Genomic DNA, 9,895 nt, shown 5'->3' with positions numbered 1-9,895 from the left:
AAGTGCAAGCACATATTCTTAACAGCATTTATTTATTTATTTACAAATTTTATGCCTATTATCAAAATACTCGAATATATCTAGAATTTTTTTGATATTAAGGACATCGATCGGTTACTCACTAATGTATTCGTTCAGCGAATATAAATCATTTTTTATTTTATTCGAGACGATCATCTAAATGAACCAGATCTCCAAGACCTTAGTAGTAAGAACGGTTTATTGATATCGAATCTGAATTTTATTAAATTAAAAAACATCTGTAAGAAATAATTGAATGAAAAACAATGTTACAGAAAAGAAAAACTGAGAATAGAGAAAGCAAAAAAGATTGTGCAGATTTCTAAAATTCAAGAAATTCAAGCTAATGCCACTATGTTAGGCCTCAAACCAGAGTTCCAACTTTGAAGGAACAATGAAGCTGCAGCAACTGCAGGACTCTCTGTGCCATGAAAGTTCCTCACTTATCCAAGTCAAAATTTCAGTTGGATGCAATAGGAGTTCTAGGACTGGAGAGCCCCATGTAGGAAAGCCCGGGAGATAACCGGATTCTTGGACTTGGCCTTGGTGAGGGGATGGGACCATAGTTTCCATAAGCAGGTCCAGAAGCCACTCCAGGCGACAGATTAACTTGTTCAAGAGCTTGGAACTGTAATTCTGTAGGGTAGTCGCGAACGCAACCAATCCGTGGTCCAGCTCCTGAAGTCCACTTGCACGATAGGCGTCTGGCCATGCTGAATATTGGTTCCTCATCAACATCATCTGTTTTGTTAGTTGGAACATTAACATCAGATTCATTTTTATCTTCTGGCTGAGTGGTTGTAATTGATGATTTTGACATCGATTCCTTATCCTCGATATTAGATGACAAGTAGTCATCATCTGTTGCACACCTCTGTTCCAACAAAGAATAAATACCCATCAGTATTTTGTTAGAAATCTTATCATCAAAAGCTCAAAGTAGTTAATCTGCAAGCTGCACGTATCTAAAATAGTAATGCTACTTTATTAAAGCATCGAATGTGTTATAATAATACCTTAACATTTGCAAGATCAACATGGTGTTCCTCAAGGAAGCTAATGAATTCCATGAAGTTCTCTTCAGTTGGGTGGTAGTGACCGCTGTAAGGCCATATAGCCTGTAAATTTATACGAACACAACGATTAAAATCACATCCTGATGTACTGGACATTTTTAGTATACAGCCATATTAGATATTTTATATGCTCATATTTAACTTTAAAACAGATATAAATGTACCTCAAGAACACCACCATGGGCAACTAATCTTCCAGCTGCTGTGGTTGCACCGCCAGACAGGAAACTAGAATGTTGGAACACGCCTTTTTTCTTCTGACCCACGTACAATTTCCTGGATGTGCTAAGAACAAATATCCACTTAGAACCCTCAATGCTGTCGACAAATAGGCCACTTTGCCTGTACAAAAGTTTCCCATCTTCTACAATCACTTCATATGTTTCTCTTTCAATCTAATAACAGATATCGTAAAGTCAGTAACATTTCACCTGCAGAATACAACTCTGTAAATAAATAAGGTATTTTTCATATGATGATTTCAAACTTACCGGTCCCAGGTACTGGATGCATTGACGTTGTAGAATACTCCTTGGGCATTTCTCGACGTTTACTTCCTTACCATCTCCAACATCCAACCTATATGATTTTATATGTAATTACCATAAGCACTATTTATAGATGTCAAATTGATATATGTTTTCTTATAGTAATCATTTAATCTTTTCTGTTTGTCAATTAGCTATATGAATAGATCAAGATTATAAAGGACTGTTATCAGACCATCAACTAAAAAGTGCTATGGCAATTGTAACAAATTAGAGTACTAACCAGTAAAAGAAAGGTTGAGAGCTTTCACTGTCAAACCAGATATCGTAGTACATATGTAAATTATGTCCATAGCGATGTCGTGGATCAATCTGTAATGAGATTAAGAAAGGTTCATTAGAGAACAACTAATTGTATTCCACTTGTTTATATCCAAGGGGATCAAATATACAAAATTTTATGGGCTAAGAGTTATATTATCCTTTGATTGATAAAATACAAAAGTTTGTAGTTCTGTTCTATCCATGGCTTGCATATAGTACTAATAAAGTATCTGGAAAATCCTGCAATTGTTCATTTGATAGAATAAGAACTTACAGCTTCAAGCCAGTGCTGTAAAGCTAGTTTTTGTGCATTTTCGCACTTGGACAATCCCTTTCCAACCTGAAATCAAAGTAATGAAGTTAACTACAGAAGATCTTTGTACGAAAAACAAACATAACTTTACTTCTGAGTTGGCAAAAGACCTTGGCAGCTCTAGTCCTCGCCCTAGACCACCGTGAAACTGCTGCTGTTTCCGGCTTCTCAGCATTGAAATAAGACTCTGAACTCAGCTTAAGAGCTGCAGAATCTAATGCCTTCCACCTATATAAATGACGAGATAAATTAATTCAATTTACGCGATGACCACAAAAAAGTGGAGCTAAAAGAACAAGCTAAGAGACAAACCAGAGCTCCTCAACCACAACAGCACAATCTGCAAGGTTTCTTCGTGTACGATAACTTTTGTAGACTTTCTGAAGCTTAACTGCAGCAGAATCAAGCTCACTAATAGGCCTTGGCGAAAAAAATATGGCAGGTTCAGGAAGTGTTATTCGAGGGACTAATTTCCGAGAGTCAGAGCCACATCCATTAGCTTGCACCCCTAGATAATTGGATTCCGATTTCCCTATCTCTTGAACTAAATTCTTGAATGAGGAGGTTTTCTCAAGCATCACTCTTACTGGCTCACAATTCGCCAAATTTATCGAATTCTTCCTACCATTGTTCCTAGGAGAGTGAGACCTGATTGAGTTTGTCATAATATCTAAATCTATGTTCTTGAAACTACTACTTCTCAGTGTCATTTCTTCAATTATTGTCCTTCAATAGAGTTGTATTGTACTAATTAATGTTGATTTAACCTGCAGAAAATGAAATAATGGAAGTTCATTAATTTAACATGTCTTTTTCATATGTGACTCTTATCCCCTACCTAATTCAACATTTACATATGTACCTCAGGCTTAACAGATAATCAGAAAACCTTTTAAACATAAAAAAATTTCACTACTCAAAGTTCTTCCATCAATAATCAATGAAAATATATACTTTTACGACACGTTGACAACCTAATGACAAGACTTCTTCCCCTCACGACACGTTGACAACCTAATGACAAGACTTCTTCCCCTCGTACGACCAAGTTATTCGGATCACCTTCTGGTATGCTCAAAAATCTAACACAGTAAAAAAATTGCAACACGAATTTTTTTTACTCACAACAACATATCCCCTTTGATCAGTTACCTAAACAACTTAATACATTCAACATGTATAAATATGTATATAATGAAATAATTACAATAAAAAAGCTCACACACCACCAGCAATAGAAACAAAAGCTTTCAACTCTCTTCTTGTTCTTCCTTTGCAAAGCTTTCAACTTTAGCTTCGAGTGTAGTTAAATGGTAATGAATATGACTACAAACTTCAAGTATATATACACTAAGGTGGCGAGAAAAAATGATACATTACAAAAGTAAACTTGTGGAATTGAAGGACCTTTAGACACGTAATAGACTTGGACTGGAAATTTTTGTAGCAGTCTTTGTAGTGATTGTAATGTAATGCATTCTTAATTGAAAAATTGGATTTTGATTCCAATCCGCCAAATTGTGAAGTGAAATTCTGAATTCTTTATATGCAATTTATATACATGCAAGTGGTGAAGGAACCAACTTTTGAAAAAAAATCTGATTTTTTAAGATCACGTATAACTGAGATAAAATAATTTACAAAGAGAAGTGCTCCGTTCCTAAAAACTGTTTCAGAATGATGAGGTATTGAGGTGTCGTAATTTAAGTATAGAATAACATATCTCTTCGCTGCAAAGTATGTGTGTCACTGTATTGGTCAAGAAAAGGAAGCTTGAGAGGAGTGAGGAGGGTTCCATGAAAAATGCATATGGTACCAAAATCCAGAAATTGCTGCAGAACTTCTATTTTTATCATATGGGTTGAAAGGTCAACTACTACCACATTACATACAAGATATACTTGTTGGAGGACTAGCTTTTTTCCACAATTACTCGTACGCCATGATATTGATTCTTGATTCATTTGCACCTTTCTAAGAATTAGGCAAACATAATTCTCTAATAAAAGTTGAGCTACATGGAATTTTGTAGCACCAAGCCACCAACCAATTTTTTTTATAACCAGGGTGTTAATACTGGTTTACGCGCAACTCGACTAATTTTGGAGAGTGTTAGTAGAGCTTCCCATCATCATTGACCCCTCCTTGAATCCGAGCGTTCACTTGAAATTGAACCTAAAACCTTGTATGATAATTTCATAAAATTTCGATCTCAACCAGCTAAGCTACATGGCTTGGGTCCAAAAAAAAATTTCTATCTTGTTTGCACCGCAAAACATCGAATAGAAGAGTCAAAACTCAAAGTCTTTGAAGAGCCCCCCAGTTAGCCACCAACAGAACCGAGGGGGTTGTATGATACACTATTATAGTTTTAAAGTTTGGGAGTATAAATTCCATCTCAGGAGTATTTAATTGATACGAGGGGAATGTGATACTGCACAGGTCTTGTAATAAGAATAGTAAACATAGTGGTACCAAATTCTCCCTATAAAGAACTGTCAAAACATCGGCATCTCAACAACAAATATCATTGTCACTGCATGTTTCAGTTGATACAAGTAAACAATCTTAAGTTTATTGATTTTGATTTAACAACTTAAACATTGCTTTCCAATTTTTAGCACATTTTTTTAAAAAAAACTATATTTTCGCTAAATTCTGACAATAGTTCGTAGATATTGTATGGCATCATCAAATTAAAACAGTCGATTTTGTCCACAAGATCAAAAACCAAGCATCAAAACTCTGTGTATGTTCCAAGCTTTCAACACAAGTTCATAAAAAGGACATTCTATATCTTACACAAGAGGCTCAAAGTTTGAGTTCAACTAGCAGGGCACCAACACAAAAATCTGTACAATATTGATTGATAAATTGATAGATCAATTGTAAAAATTAATGTGCAATACATGTATTGATAAAATGATGTATACTCTCATCCTCTATGTATTTAGACTATATAAGGTTAAAGTTACGTACACGGGGACCTATCCGAGGCAAGCTGATGTTAGAGACAATGTCCGACATATTTTAGCTATACATGACAGACAAAATCTGTAATTCTACTGAAGCTGTATTGATTCTTGTAAGGGAGTTGCCCAAGGAATGACTAAAAGAGTAGAAATAACAAGACAATGAATCTGAAGCTAATTTCAATCAGGTAAGATGTATATCTGTTATATCGCGATGCGACTGAACTTTTATCTCTATTTATAGTTTTACTTGCTGAATTTGGAGTTTTGCTAGAACCTACTCCTGCAGCAACAGCAGGAGGCACTTTAGTGGAGTTCGGAGACATTAGATGAGAGCTGCTCGAATCTTTTACCACGTATTGGCCTGCATGTGGATTAGATAATCATTTCGGATGTTCCAGATTGCCAAGCTGTAACCTATTCTAACTTGAAAGCAATACTTACAATCGGACCTCTTCCATCCAAGGACGCGATCTTCCCGATCAAAGACGATGCGGTATCCAGTCATGAAGTTCTCTGTATTATCAGTTGATACAGTCTAATCAAATAATCAACATGAATAGAAAAACGAGCATACAACATTATCTTTGCAAATTAAAGATGGGGTTGTCGCATATTAAAACAATGTTATTGTTACCTTAATCAGGCAGGCACAATTTTAGGTTAATTGACAAGCTATACTATCTATTAACAGTCCACCAAATTAAAAGGTGCTTCTTAGATTATATATTCTGCAAAGCCATGATTAGCTAAGATCTAACAGTCAGCTGAACTATAAGATTGAAGTTCACCGCAATTGTATAAAAGACTAAAGTCGGCATGCACGAACAAGAATCCACAGTTTAACTATAGGGATTAAAATCTAAATTGTCTACTGGAAACACATGCTTCAGCCAAACATTATAAATTTTGCATCTAGTGAAATGACTTACGCCCGATTATACTCAATTCTGCGCTCCTGATAACAGCCAGACAATATACTTGTTCGCTCTGCAGAATATGTGATGAGAATATTTTCAGTATACAGGAAAAAGAATATAATAATTACATATTCACAACTAACACGATATGTAAATATCCTACCGGTGTGGATATGATCACTATTGGATCAATAACTGCAAGTTGCCCCCCACCTTTCATAGTTAGCCTCATGCTTGGGATTAAACTAGTACTTCTGCCAGGGCTGCTCATCATGAAAAAGGAGAACTATTAGTCTCCAGCCATTCGTTGACAGAACCAAGTGCGCCATTATATAAAGGTCACCTCATATCATAACAATATTCGAAGGGGATCCTTGGATCAGATGCACGTCGCTTATCTTGTATTTGTGAATGAAACTGCAGTTACTAAAGTTGTTAGCCTTAGGAAACTTGGGGAAAATGTAGATTGAAAATTAAAAGTTTAAGCATTTACACTCTCTGTAAGCCTCGTGTAGGCAGGGTTAATCAAATATGTGAAGGAGGTGCCAGAATCAAAAAGAGCTGGGAAGTTCAAGTTGATAAGAGTAGTACCCACGCGAATCTGAGTTAATGTGATATTGTAGCTTGGACTGACAGCCAGTGTATATAATGTGAAAAAAATTAGATTGCTAAATGAATGAGAACCTTGTTTACAATTCATACATCAAAGCGAACTGTGAACATTTACCACTTACTGCAATTGTTCCATATTAAACGGGGTCTCTTCCTGGTCAAGGCTACCTTTATCCCCGAAATCAATTCTCCCGTTTCCATCTTGTCGAAAACACATGGAGAAAGAATTTGCGGTATAACCTTCATTAGACAAAATGCTTGGAACTGATATTTTTTCTAAACCAAGACCAAATAAACCATCAGGAGCTGCAACGTCAAGAAATGAACCGGTTTGTACCTGTCCGCAGCTACACAAATAAATTCGTACACTTTTATTAAAAGTCAAAACTAATCAAAATGCAAGTGAAAGAAACAATTCATGCAGACTTATATTATGTTACTTGTAAATAAAGGTAAAGAAAGGGTTACACTCAGTTGGCTACTCACCCAAATGTGACATATGTCTCAACAGCTTCTCGATTTCCATCTTCAGTTTTGAAATGCAGAACATCCTCCATAAGAATCCCAGAGGTAGAAGTTTCAGATGAGACATAGGAAACTGAGTAGGGGCAATCGTCAAGCATTCCACAGCTGTTGCGCTGTGCACAAAAGCTGTTACCACAAGTAACTTTTTTGCTGGTTGATGACCTTATGGGAGTATATATGCTAAGCTCAAAATTCTGGCACAAAAAACCCACATTAGTTGAGTATCCATTAAAAAAGCCAACCTTAGATACAATTATATGGCAGGACATATGTTTCATGCTGCATGAATATCACCCAATATATTGCCAATTATCTAAAGCAAAAATATAGGACTTGAGCTACAAAAAGTAATAACTAAAATTGTCATTATCTACTATGGAAGACTGTATTGCAGCATTTTAGTTGAGCCAAAATGCCAAATCCACCTAAATACACAAATGTACAATTTAAGCTTAATAATGTTTGAAAATACTACAGATTTACAATTGAAGGTGTAATTATCTCTCTGATACTTCATCCTAGTCAAACTCTTAAAACCAAGCCTGATCTCTGCTCAATGAATTATTGTAATGAAACCATTGCATGATTTAGACATCAAATGATGACTACAATTACTGACTTTAATCAATGGCAAATTTGTTCAACTGAAGCCTCACAGAGGTGACAGCACTATAAGCTTCCACTTTCCGCCTCTTAACATATTAAATATGCAAGTCAAACTAAATTGCGCCTCAGTTTCATTACCACTGTCAATTTATGGTCGACACGGACCTAGTCTATGAAAAATGTCATGACAAGTAAGAGGACATTTACATCATTCAATGCAAAACAAAGAAAGAATGCTCAAACTATGCACTCTAATTACTTTAAATACGCAATCAAGAATATTCATACAATCTATCCACACAGAATTTCTGCCACGCTATTATGCATAAGTATTCATTTACTACCATATATAAATATCATATCAAACATTATAAGAAGTGGCAAGTCAAGAGAAACATACAGAGTCCTGAGGTGTAGCTTCGAGAGGTGCACATTTGGAACAGTCGCAAGGCACCCAAAATAGATCACTCCCGGTATCAAGTGCCACCATAAATTTCATAGCAGGTGTTCCCAAAGAAACCATTGTATAATGCAAACTATACATACACATCCCCAAGAAAACACAAAAAGATCAAAACTTTATCAATAAAACCCAAACCCCTTTTCAAGAAACACACACAGGAGAGAGAGAGAGAGAGGGAGAGGGAGAGAGGGGGGAGGGGGAGGGAGGGGGGAGAGAGAGAGTGAGAGAGAGAGAGAGAGAGATTCCACAAAAGATCAAAATTTTATGAAAAACCCACAACCCTTTTTCAAGAAACACACACTAACACACACAATTCAACCTATGTATACACACAATACTTACAATCCTAATGAGCTGATCCGAAAAGTAGCATTCCCATCAGAAAAAGTGAGGGGCAAATCTTGAGACTCAGAGAGTCGCCGGCGCCGGTACCGGAGAAAATGATCATGACTAGCCAACTGAGAATAAAACTCAACACTCCCTTTTTCCGGCCAATTTCCGGCGAAAAATTTACTCCGGGAAGTCTCCGACCAATTCTTGACTGACCCAGAAAACCGGTGGTGAATATAGGAAGTAAAAATTCTTGCATTGCAGCTCTTAATTGCCCAAAAAGATAGAAAAACAAGCAAGAAAATGCAGAAAAAACTACACATTCTTGAAATTAAAAAAGTGGGTTTTGATGTGGGGGAGATTGTAGATCTTGGGTGCGGTGAAAATGGAAGAAAGTTACAGTGGAGTAAAAGTTACTGGAAGGAATGGAGGAGGAGAGTAATGATGTGTTTTGTTGTAAATGTTTATAGTTACAATTATGAAAATATGAGGGGAAAGGTCTTGGGTCCATCTCATGATGCATTGATGTTTATAGAAAGGTAAGTGACATGAGGAAAAAGATTTGAGGTCAATCTCGAATGAGAGAAGATTTTTGGAAAGTGAAATGCTACCCGATTCTTTTGTTTTACTATTATTTTTTTTTAAAAGAAAATAATTCAATAATAAAAATTTATATGATATATATATATAATCGAAATTGAATAAATATATAATCATATTATAGTTGAATACTTCATTTTTAAATATATAATTAAACGATTTTTTTAAAAGTTATGTACATATTGTAATTCTCCGACCATTATTTTGAATAATGACAATAAGTACATAACCATAAAAACTCTTTTTATTCAACTACAGGTGAACATTGGTCGGGTTAGAGCATAAAATCAAAACAGTCTACTATATTCGGTTTACAATAATTTGAACCCGTTAATCTTCAAATATATATCTAACCTAATCATATAATTTATACCTTGTCAAAGTCACAAAGTAATTTGAGAAATAACAATTGTATAATTTAAAACACCGCAATCAATTATACTTATCTCTACAAAACATGTACGCAGATGTACATGATTTGTGTTATATAATGATTATTTGACGAGAAACGCACAAGACTTAGAATTTTGAAAAACATATAATATTGTTTAGATAATAATATTTACCACACTTATTACATTTGCAAATCGTCTCATAAAAAATATTTGCAGTTGAATTTTTTATCTGTTTCAACATTTAAAGTTT

General features: G+C 35.3%; 2 protein-coding genes across 3 annotated transcripts; both read right to left on the bottom strand.

Annotated features, from left to right (window-relative positions):
* Window positions 1–206: 206 nt before the first annotated feature.
* Window positions 207–3,839, bottom strand: LOC141678095 (IQ domain-containing protein IQM1). Its single transcript, XM_074484328.1, has 9 exons — window positions 3,449–3,839; window positions 2,535–2,989; window positions 2,333–2,450; window positions 2,184–2,249; window positions 1,869–1,957; window positions 1,589–1,676; window positions 1,262–1,492; window positions 1,038–1,139; window positions 207–895 (listed from the first exon to the last, which is right to left on the bottom strand). Exons 2-9 carry the CDS (start codon window positions 2,930–2,932, stop codon window positions 482–484), a joined length of 1,506 nt encoding a protein of 501 aa, XP_074340429.1. The 5' UTR covers window positions 2,933–2,989; window positions 3,449–3,839; the 3' UTR covers window positions 207–481.
* A 1,236-nt stretch (window positions 3,840–5,075) lies between these two features.
* Window positions 5,076–9,153, bottom strand: LOC141678714 (aspartyl protease family protein 1-like). 2 transcript variants are annotated; one of them, XM_074485079.1, is made up of 10 exons: window positions 8,663–9,149; window positions 8,258–8,393; window positions 7,213–7,445; window positions 6,849–7,073; window positions 6,608–6,743; window positions 6,458–6,531; window positions 6,278–6,377; window positions 6,127–6,184; window positions 5,639–5,710; window positions 5,076–5,558 (listed from the first exon to the last, which is right to left on the bottom strand). In XM_074485079.1, the coding sequence occupies exons 1-10, from the start codon at window positions 8,971–8,973 to the stop codon at window positions 5,332–5,334; spliced, it is 1,572 nt and encodes a 523-aa protein (XP_074341180.1). In that variant the 5' UTR covers window positions 8,974–9,149; the 3' UTR covers window positions 5,076–5,331. The 2 variants fall into 2 exon arrangements, with proteins under 2 accessions (XP_074341180.1, XP_074341181.1); XM_074485080.1 differs by having other exon boundaries at window positions 5,368–5,558; window positions 5,647–5,710; window positions 8,663–9,153.
* Window positions 9,154–9,895: the final 742 nt, after the last annotated feature.

Source organism: Apium graveolens, chromosome 8 (genome assembly GCF_009905375.1).
Source record: "Apium graveolens cultivar Ventura chromosome 8, ASM990537v1, whole genome shotgun sequence".
Taxonomy (NCBI): domain Eukaryota; kingdom Viridiplantae; phylum Streptophyta; class Magnoliopsida; order Apiales; family Apiaceae; genus Apium; species Apium graveolens.
The sequence above is the reverse complement of the archived record's forward strand: the minus strand, read 5'-3'. Positions and strand labels throughout refer to the sequence as shown.

Bases quoted from the DNA above. Each gene is read 5' to 3' on its own strand.
- LOC141678095 (XM_074484328.1), bottom strand. From the start codon at position 2,932: ATGACACTGAGAAGTAGTAGTTTCAAGAACATAGATTTAGATATTATG. The intron at 1,958-2,183 runs GTAAGTTCTTAT...ATCTCATTACAG, and splicing joins TACAGCACTGGCTTGAAGCT to ATTGATCCACGACATCGCTA. The intron at 1,493-1,588 runs GTAAGTTTGAAA...ATCTGTTATTAG, and splicing joins GCATCCAGTACCTGGGACCG to ATTGAAAGAGAAACATATGA.
- LOC141678714 (XM_074485079.1), bottom strand. From the start codon at position 8,973: ATGTGTAGTTTTTTCTGCATTTTCTTGCTTGTTTTTCTATCTTTTTGG. The intron at 7,446-8,257 runs GTATGTTTCTCT...TTTTTGTGCCAG, and splicing joins AAGCTACACCTCAGGACTCT to AATTTTGAGCTTAGCATATA. The intron at 6,185-6,277 runs GTAGGATATTTA...CATATTCTGCAG, and splicing joins TAGTGATCATATCCACACCG to AGCGAACAAGTATATTGTCT.